Source organism: Leopardus geoffroyi, chromosome E1, assembly GCF_018350155.1.
Source record: "Leopardus geoffroyi isolate Oge1 chromosome E1, O.geoffroyi_Oge1_pat1.0, whole genome shotgun sequence".
Taxonomy (NCBI): domain Eukaryota; kingdom Metazoa; phylum Chordata; class Mammalia; order Carnivora; family Felidae; genus Leopardus; species Leopardus geoffroyi.
This window is the reverse complement of record NC_059330.1, coordinates 1726483-1745548: the sequence shown is the minus strand read 5'-3', so window position 1 is coordinate 1745548 and position 19066 is coordinate 1726483. Positions and strand designations below refer to the sequence as shown.

Here is a 19066-nt window from a genome sequence, read left to right as displayed (position 1 = left end):
AGTATACCACGAGTATCCCCAGTTTCTCTGTTTTTTGTTTTTTGTTTTCTGATCCTTGAGCCAAACTAGCCTTCTTTCTATCCCCTAGCTAGCCCACTGCCACCTCAGGACCTTTGCACATGTTGCTGTTTCTGCCTAGAGAAATTTTTCTTTCATTCCCTGTGACTGATATCATCTTGCCATCCTCAAAGAGGGCTTCTTTTTAAGTAGTTCCTTTAAAGTAGTCCCTTATTATTTATAGCCCTGGGGTTTGATGTCTTATGAAGCTCTCCAACCCCCATCATCCTTTACCATGTCACCCTGCTTATCTTTTCTTAATAACTAACTCCTAACACTATCCAAAATGTATTTCTTTTCTTACTGACAATCTCTTCTAGCTAAAAGACAAATCTCAGGAGAGGAGTCTTCTCCCCATCACCTAGAGCAGTGCCTGGCACATAAAAGGTGCTTGATATCTGTTGAGTGTAAATGAGAGTTGGATAAAAGAGAAAACCTACGTTTAATTTTGACGGGAACCGGCCAAATGCCCGCTAGAAAGGTTGCATTGACTTAACACCCTACCGACCATGTAAAATAGTGCCTTGTACATAATCCTAATTAATGCCAGGTTTATTCGTTTGTAGGACCTCTTTGTAGATGTGGAGACTTATTCTTGATCGCGACATGTGTTGCAGGGTTGCAAGAGGCTTCTTCCAATTTGTCATTTTATTTATTTTAGCCTCTTAGTCTCTTAGAAGTAAGGTGTTAACGGTACAGACCACAGGCCCTGGGCTAGACTGCTGGGTTCAATCACCAGCTTTGCCTCTTGCTAGTTGTGTGAGCCTGCAAGTTACTTCACTGAGCCTCCATTTCTTCATTTCTTAATGTTTATTTTTTAGAGCAAGCGAGTGGGGGAGGGGCAGAGAGAGAGAATCCCAAGCTGGCCACACACCGTCAGCTGGGAGCCCAACCCCGGGCTCGAACTCACGAACCATGAGATCATGACCTGAGCCAAAATCAGGAGTCAGACCCTTAACCAACTGAGTCAGCCAGGCGCCCCCTCCCCCTGAATAATTATAAGGATAATTATAAACCCTTAATGCATTGGGCTGCATTAAATGAACTGATATTTGTAAACGGCTTGGAACAATGTTTGGCATGTGGTTAAGTACTATAAAGTGCTAGCTGTTACTATTTACAGCCCTGGGGTCTGATGTCTTATGGGGCTTTCCCCAACCTCCGAGATTATAAAAATATTTTCCTATACTTTCTCCTTATACTTTTATAGTTCTAGTCCATGCATTTAGATCTTTAACCCATCTGGAATTTATTTTGTGTCAGGTGTGAGATGGAGACAGAACTTTTTTCTCCCAAATGAATAGCCAACTGTCTCAACCCAATTTCGTGAATATGCCATTCTTTCCCCCATTGCCTTGAAATGCTGCCCTGTGTGTCTGTATCTGGACATTCTATTCTGTTTCATTGCTCTGCTTAGTATTACCGCACGGATAACACAATTTTAATTATTGTGACATAATAAATTACCTTAGCGGTAAGACAAATGCCTGCTTTATTCTTATTTTTTCAGAATTATCCTGGAATTTTCCAGAATTATCCTGGAATTATTCTTGCCTGGATCCTTGCAAGAATCAACTTGCAAGTTGATTCTTATGATTATTTAGAATCAAGTTCCCCCCAAAAAGTCCCATTGTTATTTATTTAATTTTTTTATTTTTATTTAATTTTATTTCTTAATTTTATTTATTTTTTAAATTTACATCCAAATTAGTCAGCATATAGTGCAACCATGATTTCGAGAATAGATTCCTTAATGCCCCTCCCCCATTTAGCCCATTCCCCCTCCCACACCCTCCAGTAACCCTCTGTTTGTTCTCCATATTTATGAGTCTCTTCTGTTTTGTTCCCCTCCCTGTTTGTATATTATTTTTGTTTCCCTTCCCTTATGTTCATCTGTTTTGTCTCTTAAAGTCCTCACATGACTGAAGTCATATGATTTTTGTCTTTCTCTGACTAATTTCACTTAGCATAATACCCTCCAGTTCCAGCCACGTAGTTGCCAATGGCAAGATTTCATTCTTTTTTGATTGCCGAGTAATACTCCATTGTATCTATATACCGCATTTTCTTTGTCCATTCATCCATCGATGGACATTTGAGCTCTTTCCACACTTTGGCTGTTGTCGATAGTGCTGCCATAAACATGGGGGTGCATGTGTCCCTTCGAAACAGCACACCTGTATCCCGTGGATAAACGCCTGGTGGTGCAGTTGCTGGGTCGTAGGGTAGTTCCGTTTTTAGTTTTTTGAGGAGCCTCCACACTGTTTTCCAGGGTGGCTGCACCAGCTTGCATTCCCATTATTTATTTATTTTTAAAGTCTAATCAGGTGCAGTAGTGAGAGAGGGTTGGGGGGAGGGAGTCAAATGAGGAGTTCGATCAGACTGGGAACAATCACTTGAGATAAGTCACGACCTTTGGACCAGCCTCCCACTGCTATTTTCATATGGTGTTAAATCTAAGGATAACTTGTAAAGAAATGACATCTTTATACTGATGGTTTTTCCCATCATCGTAAAGTAAAATGGTGTATCTCTTTCATTCTTTCTAGTCTTCTTTAGTATCTTTCTGAAATTTTCTTTATATTAGTATCTTTTAATGCAGTCGCGTTCGTGCCATAAGACCACTACCCAAAATCACTTTCGAGAGGTAGCAATATAGGTCTCATTACCTTCTGGTCATGACCCTTTGGCAAAAGTGATTCGTGAGTCTAAATTGTTTTAAATTTTTTTTAATTTTTGAGACAGAGTGAGACAGAGCACGAGCAGGGGAGGAGCAGAGAGAGAGGGAGACACAGAATCCGAAGCAGGCTCCAGGCTGTGAGCTGTCCGCACAGAGCCCGATGCGGGACTCAAACTCACGGAATGTGAGATCATGACCTGAGCCGAAGGCACCCTGTGATTTGTGAGTCTAAAAGGAGTGTCTGATCTACAGCTTGAAAGGTGTGAAAAGCGAGCTTAGAAGGTGGTGATGGAACTGAGAGCCTGTGTTTGAGCCTTAAAGGTGATCTCAGAAACTGTCGTGTTGTGCATATTACTTTTTGTCACATCGAAGATGGAGGGGGGGAGCGTGAAGTTAGTTCACCTGGCTGGGAAGGACGGGGAGAATGGGAAAAGAGATGGAAGGAAGAAGGAGAAATACATGAGCCCCTTAAGTCCAGAAATGTCAGGAATCTACCATCCTTCCCCGTCTCTGGAAATGACTCTCAGCCCAGCCCCTCCATCATTCACCATCTCTTGACTAGTTTTGGTCTAGACAACCCTGCCCCGCTCTCTCCACCCTCCACCTTGCCCGGAACTATCCTCCTAAAGGAGAAGTCTCATCATGCCGGTCTTTTGCTTGAAAAAAACCACTACTGGATCCATGTGTCCCCCCCACCCCGCCTCCTCCAGGGAGGACCTCAGTCTCGTTCCTTCACCGGCTCTGCGGAATCCTTCACACTCTGTTCCAGTCGCTCTCCTCCCACCGACCCCCACGAACACTTCAGAACAGGACGTGCCTTGCCTGCCTCTGGGGGAACACCCTTTCTGCCCACCCGTCAGAAAGATTGTCCTCAAATGTCTCCTCCTTCGGACAGCGTGCAGTCCCCTCCGTCCCTGCCCCAGTCAAGCGCTGGCAGTCGCTGTGTCTTCTGAGTCATACCTCTTTTCTTGTGTTCTTGGGATCATGATGCCTGTTTATGGGTCTCCCGAACTGTACTAGGGAAGCAGGGGCCATGCTAATTCGTGTCTGTGTCCCCATCGCCCAGCACGGTGACTAGCACATTACAGGCATGGATGGACGCACGGATGCTCGCTGCAAAGACGGCAGATGGAAAGGCCTGGGTGGTCAGAGAAATTAGGCAAAGGAACCCCGCGAAGACCAAAGACGGACACCAGAGGGCGCTGACACACCACGACCGAGAGGCGGGAGGGCGGGCCAAGGCTGCGAGCACGCGCGAGCGGCGCGCGCTGAAGCGAGCATCACGCAACTGGAACCGCTCACCCACGTGTGAGTCCCCGAGCCCTCCTTCCCAGACTGTGTCGGCACCCGCTCCTCCGCCCCCGCCGCCTCCCTCGCCTCCGCCGCCGCCGAGAAAGCAAACAAAGGGGAGGGGACCCCCGCCGCGTCCTGGACGCGGGGAGCCAATCAGCGGGCTCTAAGCTCCCGGCAGGCGGGCGCCGTCGTTCCAGGGGGCCCAATCGTTCCTAAGCGGGTGCGGAGGGGCGGAGAGATGGGCGGGCAGAGCGGGGAGCAGGGACCGCGCGCGCGGGAGGGACCCCCCCGCCCCTTCCTACCGCTCGGGACGGCAGGAGGGGCTGCGGAGGGGCGGGCGCGGGGGCGGAGCCAATCAGCTCGCGGGTCTGAGCGGAGGGGGCGGGCGGCGGCGCGGCGCGCGCGAGCCGGGCTGACGCATCTGGCCGCGGTTCCCCGGGCCCGGAGGGGGGCCGGAGGGGCGGGAGGTGGGGGGGGGGGGGGGGGAGGAGAAAGAGCCGCGCGTGCGCAGTGGCGCGGGGAGGAGCGGGGGACCTGGCAGCAGGGCTGCGAGGCTGCGAGCGAGCCGCGGACCGGGCGGGCGGCGGGCGCGCGCACCATGGGGGAGAAACCGGGCACCAGGTAAGGGAGGTGGGGCCACGCGGCGGGACGTGGGCGGCGGCTCCGAGCTGGTGCCGGGACGGTCCCCAGACAAGGACACCCGGGAGAGAATCCGGGGGCCGGACGCCTGGGTCCCTAGGGGGCAGCCATCCGGGGCCGCACGCCCAGGTCCTCGAGGATAACGAGGGGGACGCATGCCGGGCCCCTGTGCAGAAAGCGAGGGCTGAAGAGGACCAGGAAACCGGCGCCTGGGTTCTCGCAGGGATGTGGGGGCCGAACGACTGGGCTCTCCGGTGCGGGCTGCGATGCAGGGGCGGAGGAAGGAGGAGCAGGTGGCCAGCCCCGAGGGGTCGGGTATGGGAAGGCTGGATGCCGGGAGGGGATCTCCTCCCGCCCCCCCCCCCCCGACTCGTCCCGAGCTGCTGGAAAGCCTCCTGTCCAATGCCCCACGGGCAGTCTGGCTGTCCCAAGGGCCAGGTGGCTCTGCTTCCAAACTTCTGCCTTACCCCAGGTTGCCAGGAGCAACAGCTTCATCTTGGGGGAGCGGAGTGCATGACGACCCTCCCCGCTTATGGGCCTCACTCCTCTTCCCGGAGGTGAGGGAAGCCAGTATCTGCCCTGGGCACGCCATCCACTCCCCGGATGTTTTCTGTGCAATCGAGGCTCCTTCCTTCCACTGATACCCCGAGTTCTCTTTTTTGGTCTCTAGCAAAATCCACTTCCTGTTGTGGCCCAGCACCCCCAAGGGGGCAGTGGGTGAATGCCTGAGTCCCTGGGGAGCAGGAGGAAAAGAGGAGAAGATTGGGGCTGTGTGCCTCTGTCCAGAAGGGATCGGGAACAGGGCCCTGGTACTGGGCTGTCACTCGTTCCGCCAAAGATGATCATAGGAGCCCTGCCGCTCCCCAGCCACAGAGTAGGAGAACCCAGGCTTCTGAGCAGCAAGACGAGCAGTAGTGGAGAGAGATGACCAGAGGCAGGCCTGATGTCCCAGATCAGGGCTCAAATACCCCCCGGAGAAAGGGGAAGTCGCTGACTTGAGGGAGGCCCCCAATTTCCGTTATGTGGTTCAGGGAGGGGAATGGATGGACCAGAGGGGGGACTGCTGACTTGGCACAATTCCTGCCACCCCCATCCAGTTCTGGGCCACAGGAAACGGAGAGAACATCTGCTTCTGCGGGCCCCCTCCGGTCACCCCCATGATCTGCCTCCTTGGCCAGCCTCGGTGTGCACGTGCTGTGCCTCCCTAGCCCGGGCTCCAAAGGGCAGGTGCCCAGCAGCCGCTCCGGGGCAGTTACCTCAAACCACAGCCCGGTGGCTTTCCTCCTAATAGGGAGAAACACCGGGACAAGGAGGAAAGCTAGAAGCAAAGGGGAGGGAGAGCTGGATGCCACGGCAGTCAGCCCCCAGGTTGGGTCAAGAGGTGGTGCTTTATTCTAGCTGCCGCCGTATCAGTGCTTACTCTCCCTTATTGCATGGGGATACCCAGGGATTTCCATACCCTTTGCCTTATGGCCTTTGGATACCTTGACCTTCTGGGAAGAAGGGGGAAGTGAAATTATAAGAGCAAAACTAGGTGGGGAGAAGGCAGGGTTGGAGGAAGGATAGGCCGGTTGGCAGGATATCCGAGGACCCTTCCAGGGATCGCGGCTGAGCGGATTGGGATAAGTGATGTCAGGCCCGCGAGTGGCCAGAGCACAGGGGTCTCTGGACACCTACCTACCGTCTCAGCGACGGGTAGAGTCCGGGCTTCGAGTGTTTCAGCTCTGGGAAGCGAGAATCCCCCTCAACTCAAGGAACTTAAGCCCAACGGCAGAGACAGGAGAGCGTAACGGCTTCCTGACAAAGAGCATGGGCTCAGAGCCAGACTGCCTCTGATTCATCTGAATCCCACCATTTACTTGCTCTGGGGCTCTGGGCAAAATCCTTCCCCTCTCCCGTGCCCTCGTCTTCCTCACCTGTGAAATAGAACTATTAGGCCCTCCATCGTTAGGTTGCTAAGACTGTTAAATGAGATAACACATGCCCCCGCTAAATGTCAGCCCGCACCATCATCTTCATGGTCCGGCGGGCATTGTGCTGGGGATGCCCGACTGGATAAGGTCTGTGACGTCCACGGTCTACCTAGTGACACATGGTCCACAGCTAACTGCCCGGACACGCTATCACAAGTTTTACCACCAGTGAAACATCAGCAAGTGTGACGGGAGCCCCCCCGAAAAAAGGGGGGTAACGGGAGTCCGGGCTGGCTCTGCCTTCTGGAGGAGGTGATATCTGGGCTCGGCCTTCAAAGACAAGTGAGCTTCGAGGCTGCTGAGATCAGGGATGGGGAACCCTTGGAGGTTAACGGAGTAGGGCCGTGCTTAAGTAGTGCCTCCAGGTAGAAACCATTTCAGGAGCGAAAGCCAGGGCCACTGCCCTCCAGGTCCTCTGGCTGTCTTTGGAGCCCAGAGAAGCCAGGTGGAGGGTTCGGTCTTAGACCGACACAACTACCACCTGCCTATTCGGGTCCCTCCGGGGGATGTCCTCTGGGAAGAGCCTGGGTGGTTTCTGGGCAACCAGTGACTACTGACTGCCACAGGAGGGGACCTAGAGTGAGAGTGCACGGAGAGGGGGGGGGGGGGCCCGGGAACATTAAGGACCTATGGCCGCCCTTCTGGTGAGAAGTGGGAGGGGTAGGGCTGGCAAAGCCCAGAAGCCTCCAGGCTGAATCCTGGTGGGGGGGGGGAGGCAAACCCTGCTTCTCAGGCCGGCTCGGGAGGTCCCTGCCGAGTCTGACGGAGGCAGTGGGGCTTCCCTTTCTGTCTTGTTAGGGTCTTCAAGAAGTCGAGCCCTAACTGCAAGGTGAGTCGGTCTGCCATGCTGCTTCTCCTTCCAGTCCTCTGTGGGCCCGAGCAAGGCCCGGCCCGCGCCTAGATGATCCCCAACCTCTAGCCCCCACTTCCTGTGACAGCCGAGAGCCCACTTCCTTCCCTCCTGAAGCCCCTTGCCGCCGCAAAGGCTGCTCGCCCCTGCACTCAGCCACGGGCTGGGTGGGCCAGATGAAGGGGGAGGAGCCCCAAGCCCCAGCTGTGACCCTCTTAGGAGCCGAGCTCAGGGTGCCTGGGGTGGGAACAGCACCCCCCAGGCTATGGCCTGTGTATCCCAGAGGAGTGACACCACAGCCTGCTTTCTAACTGGCTGCCTGGGGCAAGTCCTCCCCAAGCCCCACCACCCCACCCCACACACACACACTTGCTTGACTTGTGGGCAGAGGTGTGACAAAAGCCTCAAGGTCGGGTAGTCTGGGAAACCCCACTATTGTCCCCCGCTCTGAAGGAAACCCGGGGGGGCATCCCAGCCTGGGGAGGCCATGGGCAGGACGGCCCCTCCAGGGTTCTGCTGCCCTGCACCCGCCTGCCCTGTCTTCCCTGTGTCCCTTCTGCATCCTCAGCTCACCGTGTACTTGGGCAAGCGGGACTTTGTAGACCACCTGGACAGAGTGGACCCCGTAGGTAAGTGTGCCCATGTCCCCCAAGACGGGCAAAAGTCCCCGGGCCGAGGGATGGAGGAGAGGCCCTGACAGGAAATGAGCTCATGCAGCGGCGTCCCTTTCCCAGATGGCGTGGTGCTCGTGGACCCCGACTACTTGAAGGACCGCAAAGGTACCGGCCGAGGGGAGGTCGGGGCGGCAGAGGAGGACGGGGCCCCAGAAAGAGGGCGGAGAAGGCAGCGGGAGTGGGATCCGGGCAGGTTTCGCGCTGCCCAGGAAGGAGCCGCTGCAGCTAGGTGCTGGGGGGCTGGGGAAGGGGGGGGTCCTGACCGCCCCGCCCGGCCCTCCCTCGCCAGTGTTCGTGACCCTCACCTGCGCCTTCCGCTATGGCCGCGAGGACCTGGACGTGCTGGGCCTGTCCTTCCGCAAAGACCTGTTCATCGCCACCTACCAGGCCTTCCCCCCCATGCCCAACCCGCCCCGGCCCCCCACCCGCCTTCAGGACCGGCTGCTGAGGAAGCTGGGCCAGCACGCCCACCCCTTTTTTTTCACAGTGAGGACGCCCCTCACCCTCTGCAGGGCAAGGGGTCTGGGACTGAGGTGGGGGGAGGGGGTGGCCAGGCGCCTGTCAGGTGCAGATCTAGAAGAAGGGTGGGAGGGGGAGCAGACCCACCTCCCTCACTCAGCCTGCCTTCAGGAAGCCCCTGTCTCCGTCTCCTCCCAGGGGCCCCTTCCTTCTTACTTTCTCACCCCCCGGCCTCCTCCAGCCTCTGGGCTGAGATTGGGAGAGAGGTTTGGGGGCTCTCTGGGAGAACTGAAGCCCCCTCTTTTCTCTGCTGCAGATCCCCCAGAACCTGCCCTGCTCCGTCACGCTGCAGCCGGGCCCAGAGGACACAGGGAAGGTACAGCAGGAAAGGCTCTGAGGGCTCCCGGGACGGAACAGGGCCCAGTAGGAGCCTGGGGCACAGCCGAGAGGGGGGCTGTCCGGGAGAAGCGGGGTGGGAACCGTCCCCAGTGGAAATACGGGGCATGTGGGAGGGTCACCGCTCACGTGTGACTCAGGAGCTGCACGCCCATGGGGAGTATGCCCATGGGGAGTATGCCCATGAGCACGCCCATGGGGGGCTCGCCCAGAACAGCCCCGGGGCTCACTCGGCCAGGAACTGGGCCTTTAGCAGAGGCGGGGGGACGGAGCCCCAGGCCCCACACTCCTCAGACTGTGATGGGGCAAGAGTCCCTGATGAAGAGGAGGGAAGGAAGGGCGTGGTGGCAGAGGGGACCTTGTGTAAGACGTGACCTTTTCTCCTCCTCCTGAGGCCTGTGGAGTAGACTTTGAGATTCGAGCCTTCTGTGCCAAATCGCTAGAAGAGAAAAGCCACAAAAGGTGAGGGAACTGAGCCCCTGTATGGTTTGATCGTGTCCTCCCCTCTCCCAGGAGCCCCAGGCCCGTGGGAGGTGGTGGCGGGGGGGGGGGGGTCTGGGTGTCTGAGGCCCGGCCCCTCCCACCCCTCCTCCCCACCCCCAGGAACTCTGTGCGGCTGGTGATCCGAAAGGTGCAGTTTGCCCCAGAGAAACCCGGCCCCCAGCCCTCAGCAGAAACCACACGCCACTTCCTCATGTCTGACCGGTCCCTGCACCTCGAGGCTTCCCTGGACAAGGAGGTGGGGTGCAGGAGGGTGACGCAGGTGCTACAGTGCAGAGGGATCCCCGGGGGAGGGCTGGAGCCGCTCGTCAGGGCAGCACGGCCACCGGTCTTGGGCCTGGGTTTAGAGGAAGAGGGAGCCACGTGTCTGCGTGGCCGGAGGGGGGCACGCTAACAACAGGGACCCGCAAAAATCGACCGCATCCCCTCAAAAGCTGTACTACCACGGGGAGCCCCTGAACGTCAACGTCCACGTCACCAACAACTCCACCAAGACCGTCAAGAAGATCAAAGTCTCTGGTAGGAGGTGGGGGATGGAAGGGGGTCTCGGGGGAGCGATTTTCAGCCCCAGGACATACCCTGACGTGAGAGGCCCAGCCGGGGGGCGGCGGGGGGCCGGCCAGTGGTCCGAGTGCGGCGGGCGGCAGTCTGCGCCCCATGCTCAGCCGCTGAACCCCCCCCACCCCACAGTGAGACAGTATGCCGACATCTGCCTCTTCAGCACCGCCCAGTACAAGTGTCCTGTGGCTCAGGTCGAACAAGAGTGAGTATCAGAATGGCCTCGGGCCCCCGCCTCAGAGCAGAACAGCAGGCCCCGGAGGGTGTGAGGTGGGGATGGCATTGTCCCCAACTGTCTCCACCTGCGGGGGGGGGGGGGGGGGGGCCTTCCCTCCGCAGGCTGGTGGCTCTGAGCCGTTCGTTTCCTTGGGCGGTCGAGCTGTGCCCAAAGGGAGAAGGGCTGGCGTGGGGTCAAAGCCCCCGGGGGTGGGAGCGACCTCGTCACCTGGCCCGGCCCCTCCTGGAGCCTCGTCCTCTCGCCCCCGCTCCCCAGTGACCAGGTGTCGCCCAGCTCCACGTTCTGCAAGGTATACACCATCACCCCGCTGCTCAGCGACAACCGGGAGAAGCGGGGTCTTGCCCTGGACGGGAAGCTCAAACACGAGGACACCAACCTGGCTTCCAGCACCATGTGAGGGGGGCGGGGTGGGGGCAGGGGGTTGTCCTGCAGACCAGGAGCCACTGGCGCGGTCAGTGCCGGCTGCGCCTCGGGCTCTGTCCTGGGAGCCAGGGCTGTGTCCGGGCACAGGACAGACCGGAGATGCTAGGCAGGGCGGGCAGGCAGATCGGAGACCGGCGTTGAGAAAAAGCAAGGCAGAGAAGACAGATATAAGGCAGGGGTGTGGGCAGGGGGGGTCTTAACTTTAAGCAGGGTGGCTGGGGAAGGCATAACCCAGATGTGAATTCGGAGTAAGGACCCAGAGGCATAGGAGACGTGCCTACGCAAGGAAGGGGTGTTCCGGGCAGAGGGAGCGGCAGGCCCACTCCAAGGTGGCCCGGGCCCGGTCTGTGGGAGGAAGCAAGAGGGAGGGGCGCGGGGGCAGCCCCCGACGGCCATAGCTTCGCAGAGTCAGGGCTGGGTCCTGTTCTCCCCGCCCCCCGGCACTGGCACCCGTGTGCGAGGGCACACTGCATGAGCACACACAGCAGGCCGGAGGGCTGGAGGCCAGCGTGGTGACAGCGAACCACAGGACAGGGGTCGGGGTGGGGTCAGGGTAACAGAACCAGACAGCGCGGACTGTCAGGTCACAAGGACTTCAGCTTTTACTGCGAGCGATGAGAAGCCACCAGAGGGTTCTGTGCAGAGGGGTGCTCGGCCCTGAGGACAGCACAGCCCTGGCGGCCGGCGCCCGGACACTGATGGGAGCCCGCGGGGGAGACCTCGGGGCGCAGGGGTGCGGGGGGGCCGTGGTCTAGCTCCTCCCCCTGATTGCAGCGTGAAGGAGGGCGCCAACAAGGAGGTGCTGGGAATCCTGGTGTCCTACAGGGTCAAGGTGAAGCTGGTGGTGGCTCGTGGCGGGTGAGTGCGGCGGGGCAGCGCGGGGTCGCACTGTTTCCCGGGCGTGGCCGCGCTGGCCCCTCATGCTGCGTCTCCCCGCCCCCCCCCCGCCAACCCAGGGATGTCTCTGTGGAGCTGCCTTTTGTCCTCATGCACCCCAAGCCCCACGATCACATCACCCTCCCCAGGCCCCAGACAGGTGAGTATGCCACCCACCCCGAGTCCCCAAAGGGACGGCCTGAAGCCAGGCCGGTGGAGGAAAGCTGGCCCTTCCAGCACCCACCCACCCGCCCCCTCTCCTCGCCTCAGCTGCTCCTGAGACAGACGCCCCCGTGGACACCAACCTCATTGAATTTGACACCAAGTAAGAGACCCTCCCCTGCCTTCCTAGTCTGAGCCCTTTGGACAGGGATTCCGGGACTCCCAGACCTGCCCTCTCCCCGCGGTCCCCTGTGGGGGCGGGCGAGGGCTGGAACATCACCTCCCCAGGGCCTAGCCTTCCGTGGGAGGCTGCCTGCCACCGTCCCTTCTTTGTCCCTTCTCGCCCACACGCCCAGTCCTGTTGCTGCTGGGGCCCCCCTGTCTCTGGGGGGGGCGGCGGGGGCACCGAGAAGAGGGTCTCGAGCCCTCACCTCACCCCTGCTTCCCACCATCAAGCTACGCCACAGACGACGACATCGTGTTCGAGGACTTCGCCCGCCTGCGGCTGAAGGGGATGAAGGACGAGGATTACGAGGACCAGTTCTGCTAGAGGGGGTGGAGGGGGCGGGGCCGGAGGGGGAGGGTCCCAGCCCGGCCACCCTCCCTGCGCTCAGCACCGAGTCCTTGGCGGACCCCTCCGTCCTCCCTCGCCTGTGGCTCCCGGACACGCACTGGACCCTTCTCTTGTTGACCGTGGGCATTACTTGTTTGACCCCAGCTGTGCCTCCACAGCCCCCCCAGCGGGTGGCTCAAACCTGCATCTTCTGGAGGGGGTCCTGGAAAGGGGAATGACAGTAGGGAGAAGGGGAGAGAGCTCCCACATCCGACATCCCCCCCCCCCCCACACACACACACACACTCTGCCTCCTTCTCCTTCAAGAGGAGACCCTGGGGTGGGGGGCGAGGCCACTTCTTTGTTTCTGAGCATAAAGAAGAAAATAAACGTTTTAATAGGCGCGAGCGTATGTGCTTTCTCTGCAGCTGCTGAGGGCACACAGGTGCTCGTCTGTGACTGGTGCTCGTGGCCGAGCACCCACCCAGCCTCTCCTGTGTCCCGGCACAGTGCCGGGCACAAGGCTTGTCAATAAACGTCCCATCGAATGGGCTGTGACTGTGTTCCAGGGGCAACACAGAAACTGACTCGGTCAGTCCAGACTCACAGGTACCGTTTGGTAAAGCCACGAAATACACTTAGTCATTTGTAGGGGAAATAGAAACTCACTTCCTGGGACGCCTGGGTGGCTCAGTCGGTCGAGCGTGACTCTTGATTTCAGCTCAGGTCATGATCACAGGGTCGTGGGATCAAGCCCCATGTTGGGCTGGGAGCCTGCTTAAGATTCTCTCGCTCTGCCCCTCTTCCCTGCTCACTTGCTCTCTCTAAAATGAAATAAAATTTGGGGCGCCTGGGTGGCTCAGTCAGTTTAGCGTCTGACTTCAGCTCAGGTCGGGATCTCACAGCTCATGGGTTCAAGCCCTGCGTCGGGCTCTGTGCGGACAGCACAGAGCCTGGAGCCTGCTTTGGATTCTGTTTCCCTCTCTCTGCCCTTCCCCCACTCATGCTCTCTCTCTCTCTCTCTCTCTCTCTCTCTCTCTCTCTAAAATAAACATTAAAAAAATTTTAATGAAATAAAATTAAAAAAAAAAAAAAACCTCACTTCCCTGTAGACCAGCCACCCTTGGGAGTTGGGCAGACAGACGCCTCCCTGTCGCCGCTGACACATGTGACCGTGCAGTGACCTGCTGTGACAGTGTGTCCACCTCCACCGCTGTGTGGCTACTCACCCACTCCGTTCCTGGGGCTTGGTGGGAGCCCCCCCCACCCCCGGCCTCACCAGACATCCCGCGGGGCCTGCCTGGCCACCCTCATTCTAACCCAGAAGCCAAGGCTTGGGCGGCCAGCGGGGGTCACCGCTGTGGGCAGGTCCCAGAGGCAGCCCCCTGGAGCTCATCGGGCACTCCCTGAGGCTTGGCCACTGTCCCAGGCTGGGCGGCGGGGACTGAGCGCCACCCCACTGGCGTGCCTCACCTCCGTCACCCACTCTGTCACCCACCCGTCCTCCCCTTTTTCTCTTAAGGCCCAATTATCCGTTCCATGAACGAGATCTCGGCGTTAAGTCCCTATTAGGTGCCGGGCCTAGGAGAGGGGCGTGGCAGGGACCAAAGCAAACACGAAACCACTCCCTAGTTATTTGATGACAGCATGTGTGCTCCGAAGGAGCAGCACAGGAGCCACGAGAACGCGCGACAGGGAGTTCTGACCCAGGCTGGGGTCTGGCGAAGACTCCCCGGAGGAAGTGACCTTTGAGCAGGGAACCCGCGGGCGAAGAGGGGCCGGAGCATCCCGGGCACCGAGTGCGAGCGCGGGGACAGGGCGCGTTCCAGGCACTAAAAGAGGCCAGAGGGACCGAGGGACAGAGATGGCCAAGGGCAGAGTAGTTCCAGATGGGGCTGGGGGGCCGGCAGGGCAGCTCACACAGGCCTCTAGCCTACGGCTCACTGCCTCACGTCAGACCATGGTTTACCCACAGGGCTGAGTCCTGTCAAAACGCCAGTGACCTCGTGCGCCCCTCTGCAGAGGCCGCCGCCCCGCCCACCCTGGCCTTTTGTCACAGAGGAGGAAGCGCTGGCATCCCTCTGGTTCCCAGGAGCTCGCTCGCTCGTTGGCCCACCGACCTCTCGACCTTCTCAGGGGGATCAGGGCCCTCTGGGAGGCACAATGAAAACTTCGGAGCCCCAGGCTCTCCCTTCCCAGACTCTGGTTCGGCAGGTCCCAGGAGGAACCCACCAGTGTGGATTTGGGGAACTGACACACAATTTGAGAAACGGTGTCTTTTTTTTTTTTTAAGCTTTTTATGTTTTTTTAATGTTTTTAAAAAGGAAAAAGGGGCACATGATTTAAACAAACAAACATCGGAACCGTATGCGACGCTAAACAGTGAAGAGAAGGCTCCCTCCCGTCCTGATCCCCAGCCAAGCCCTTCCTCGTTCCCAGAGGAATCACTATCGCCCATTCCTTGGTTATTCTTCCGAAGATGCCGTTCAGACTCAGTCACACCTGTCTGAGTGGAATACATATTTTGCACTGTTTTGAACGGACAGCAGCGTCGTGAGCCCTTCTCTACACCTGCCTTTTTCCCTGGTGGTGAGGCGGGGAGAGCATTCCTTTCTGCAGCGATACATATAGATCTCCCTCATTCTTTCTTTTTTTTTTTAATGTTTATTTATTTTCGAGACACAGAGGGAGACAGAGCATGAGTGGGGGAGGGGCAGAGAGAGAGGGAGACACAGAATCCAAAGCAGGCTCCAGGCTCCGAGCTGTCAGCACAGAGCCCGATGCAGGACTCGAACCCATGAACCGTGACACCATGACCTGAGCCGAAGCTGGACACCCAACTGACTGAGCCACCCAGGCGCCCCAGGACAACTTCTTAAAAGCAGACTTGCTGGGTCAAAGAAGGTGAGCGTCTTTTGGATTCTACCAATCAAGCAGGTGAGAGACATGGTATCATCTGAGTTTTAATTTGCATTTGTTTGATGATGAGTGAGAATAAAACCCGATTTATTGGGGCACTTTATTTTTAATGTATCCTCAGGGCTCTTCTATACTAAAAAAATAGAGCCTTGGTCATATATCTTGTAAATATTTTTCCCGAGTTGTCATTATCTTTTGAATTTGTTTCTAGGTTTTTTTGTTTGTTTGTTTTGTTTTGTTTGTTTGTTTGTTTGTTTGTTTTGTTTTGTGGCGGGGGGGATTTTTTTTTTTTTTTTACTAAGGTAAAATTCATATAACATAAAATTAACCATTGTAAAGTATACAGTTCGGTGGCATTTAGTGCACTCACAATGTTGTGCAGTCATTCAAAGTATTTTGTTTCTGATATTTTATTTTTACTTGAGAGAGAGAGAGAGAGAGAGTGAGCAAGCAGGGGAGAGGGGCAGAGGCAGAGAGAATCCACACTCAGCACGGAGCCTGACACGGGGCTCAATCCCAGGACCCTGGGATCGTGACTTGAGCCCAAATCAAGAGCCGGATGCTCAACCAACTGAGCCACCCAGGTACTCCTGCTTCTGACATTTTTAATAATTCACTTCTTAATGGTTTCTTGGGTTTTTTTTGTCGCAAAACTCTTGGCCCTTCTGCTCCCTTGCAATTTCAGCTTTTCTTTCCAGACTGAACTTGGAGCCCACGATACCAGCCGGATCTCATCAGCACCCTCAATCTCTTTCAAACACCTGCTCTCTCTCGGCCGACTTCGGCTCAGGTCACGATCTCGCGGTCCGTGAGTTCGAGCCCCGCGTCGGGCTCTGTGCTGACAGTGCAGAGCCTGGAGCCTGTTTCAGATTCTGTGTCTCCCTCTCTCTCTCTGACCCTCCCCCGTTCATGCTCTGTCTCTCTCTGTCTCAAAAATAAATAAACGTTAAAAAAAAAAAAATTAACAAACACCTGCTCTCAACACCCGCCCCCACCCAGCCCCCGGCTCTGTCCACCCACCACCCTGAGCGCCCCGCTCCAACACAGGGCCAGGGAGCGCTGCCAGAGAAAAATCACACAACCACATGCATTCATTCATTCACTCATTCATTCAACAAATGCTTTTTAACACCTGCTACGTGCCAACACTGCGGGGCACTGGGTACGCATTTGGGGCCACTGCCAGTTTATGGTCTCTAACCTCGGCTGGGCCCTCAATTCCTGATGACCCTTCGTCCCTCTCTGTGTTCCTGGTCACCTCCCTCTCGGGCTCGAGTCCCACTGACTACATTCCAAACCTTCCTCACGCTCATAGCGAACGACCTTCTGTTGTTCATGGAGATGAGGCTAACGGGAACGAATGATTTCAATTTCCCGCCTCCTCCCCACGAACACGGACATCGATCCCGATTCTCTGTACAGCCAGGGTCAAGCTGCCTTCTCCCGTCCCAAGCTCATCCCTCCCCCTGTGCTCAGATCTCTCCCCTCCCAAGTCCTCTGAGACCCTGATTCATCAAACCACCCCCCCCCCAACTTCAACCGTTGCCCCTCTCTACTGGTTCTTCCTCCAAGGTCCGTAAACCCTCACACGTCGCTTCTATTCAAGGAAGGAAGGACACCGGACAAAAGACACTCTTCCACACGAAGCAAATCCCTACTCCTTTCCTCCTTACCATTCCACTTTCACTGCGCTGTTATTTTCCAGGTTGTATGTGCACACAGCTTAGGAAGTCGGGTGCAACAAGGCCTATACCCCTTCCCTCTCCGGCTCCTTTGTCCTCACGGGCAACCGCTTGCGCCCCCTTCGGATGTTTCTTTCGGTATGCACCTCCAGATCTCCAAACAATGTGCTTCTGTTGCTACTTCTTGCTTTGTAAGCATCACCTACCGGCGTCCCAGCACACGAGGTGAAGACTGAGCTCCCGTCTGCCCCTCCCCCCCCCCGCCGGGGAACCCTCGCCATCCTGCCCGGGCATCCCGTACTGGGGCGGGGGGGGGGGGGTGTCAATACTCAATATTTCCATTGTTATGCTCACACATCCGTCATCTACAGTTGTCACGCGCGGGGTATCGATGATCTCTCTCTTCTAGTTTCCCCTGAATAACTATCATTTCAAGAATCTGCTTTATCTCTGAATTCATCGCTAAGGCTGCCCTGTACTCTCCCCCCAAAAGTCTATATATCCTCTCAGGACGTGCAAAACAAAACAGACGCTTATCTCTTCCCCCTCCATGAAGACAGCCTTCCAGAAGCCTCCTTCACCTGCTCCGGGCTGAGCGGGCCATTCTCCATGCCCGCCACCCTGGACTTCCCGTCAGCTGGTGTTCCTGTTTGCGCCTCTCCGGTGTTGAAGGCCTTCCCCACGACCTGGGTCCCGTCTCTTCCTCTTCCACGTCTTCTTCTAAATACCTCCTGAGAAAGGGAACTGGGTGGAGAACTTTGAGACCTTAAGGTCTTTATTCCATCTTCAGTCTGGCTGTTGTGAGGCCCACGACTCCCCTAACATGTTCGAGAACGGTAGCTGGCCACCTGGGGAAGGACTGGATTTCCTAGAATCCGGGAGCCGGGTGAGGCCGTCTGACTGTCTCCTTCAGTGGAATGTGAGTAGAAACGATCTGGGCTACTTCCTAGTCAGACCTCTGAGCCCCTTCTTGCCCCTCGCTGCCGGCTACGACCCAGGGACATCAGCAGCCCAGTTGTGACAGGGCAGATGGCGATGCCCCAGAGCAGTAGGGCTCCTCGGATGTCACTGTGCACACACATCCCCTGAGCACTTTCAAACACAGATACTGAGGGGCGCCTGGGTGGCGCAGTCGGTGAAGCGTCCGACTTCAGCCAGGTCACGATCTCGCGGGCCGTGAGTTTGAGCCCCGCGTCGGGCTCTGGGCTGATGATGGCTCAGAGCCTGGAGCCTGCTTCCGATTCTGTGTCTCCCCCTCTCTCTGCCCCTCCCCCGTTCATGCTCTGTCTCTCTCTGTCCCAAAAATAAATAAACGTTGGGAAAAAAAAATTAAAAAAAACAAACAAACAAACAAACACAGATACTGATTCTGAAGTTCTGTGGTTGGGGAGGGGCGGGGGGAGGGTGCCCGGGCGGCTCAGTCAGTTGAGTGTCCAACTCTTGGTTTTGACTCAAGTCACGATTTCACGGTTTGTGGGTTCGAGCCCCACCTCGGGCTCTGTGCTGGTGATGCAGAGCCTGCTTGGGATTCTCTCTCTCTCCCTGTCTCCCTCTCAAAATAAGTAAATAAACTTACAAAAAAAAAAAAAAAATGGGGGGGGGCGCCTGGGTGGCTCAGTCGGTTGAGCATCTGACTTTGGCTCAGGTCATGATCTCACAGTCCATGAGTTCAAGCCCCACGTCAGGCTCTGTGCTGACAGCTCGGAGCCTGGAGCCTGCTTCGGATTCTGTGCTCCCTCTCTCTCTGCCCCTCCCCTGCTCGCACTCTCAAAACAAAACAAAACAAAACTCTGTGGTTGGGCCTGAGATCTACATTCCTAACAACGCCATCAGCACTGCTGGCCTGCAGACCACACTGTGGGATACACAGTGGCAGAGTTGCAGGGCTGGCCTTGATCTTCGGATGATCCGTGGAGTGTGCTGAACTACCCACACTGGACCGTTCTCTGGGGAAAAATGAAGTTCTGTTTTGTTGTGTCATTGCATTCTTAGCCTCTATCCTAGCGCAGCTGGGGGACAGAATCCCAGATCGGAACGGCTCAGTACATAAACCTTCACTTATTCTCACTTTCCTTGTTTTGTTTTATTTTTTTTTAAGTTTTATTTATTTTTTTTTTTACCCTTCTCCATTTA

At 56.8% G+C, this 19066-nt stretch overlaps 1 protein-coding gene across 4 annotated transcripts; it reads left to right on the top strand.

Annotated features, from left to right (window-relative positions):
• Nucleotides 1-4537: 4537 nt before the first annotated feature.
• Nucleotides 4538-12734, top strand: ARRB2 (arrestin beta 2). Of its 4 annotated transcripts, none has more exons than XM_045490135.1 (16): nucleotides 4553-4651; nucleotides 5142-5226; nucleotides 7441-7471; nucleotides 8061-8121; nucleotides 8227-8271; nucleotides 8456-8652; nucleotides 8942-9001; nucleotides 9416-9483; nucleotides 9625-9760; nucleotides 9957-10041; nucleotides 10213-10285; nucleotides 10574-10711; nucleotides 11516-11599; nucleotides 11698-11777; nucleotides 11888-11942; nucleotides 12236-12730. In XM_045490135.1, exons 2-16 carry the CDS (start codon nucleotides 5183-5185, stop codon nucleotides 12327-12329), a joined length of 1251 nt encoding a protein of 416 aa, XP_045346091.1. In that variant the 5' UTR covers nucleotides 4553-4651; nucleotides 5142-5182; the 3' UTR covers nucleotides 12330-12730. The 4 variants fall into 4 exon arrangements, with proteins under 4 accessions (XP_045346092.1, XP_045346094.1, XP_045346091.1 ...); XM_045490137.1 differs by having other exon boundaries at nucleotides 11516-11573; nucleotides 12236-12305; XM_045490136.1 differs by lacking the exon at nucleotides 5142-5226 and having other exon boundaries at nucleotides 4538-4651; nucleotides 12236-12734.
• The last annotated feature ends 6332 nt before the right edge of the window (nucleotides 12735-19066 follow it).

What these genes read in the sequence shown, in the direction of transcription:
- ARRB2 (XM_045490135.1), top strand. Translation starts at nt 5,183, where the DNA reads ATGACGACCCTCCCCGCTTATGGGCCTCACTCCTCTTCCCGGAG. An exon ending in GCCCAGAGGACACAGGGAAG is followed by an intron (nt 9,002 to 9,415) that starts GTACAGCAGGAA and finishes CCTCCTCCTGAG; the next exon opens with GCCTGTGGAGTAGACTTTGA. An exon ending in GAAGAGAAAAGCCACAAAAG is followed by an intron (nt 9,484 to 9,624) that starts GTGAGGGAACTG and finishes CCCCACCCCCAG; the next exon opens with GAACTCTGTGCGGCTGGTGA.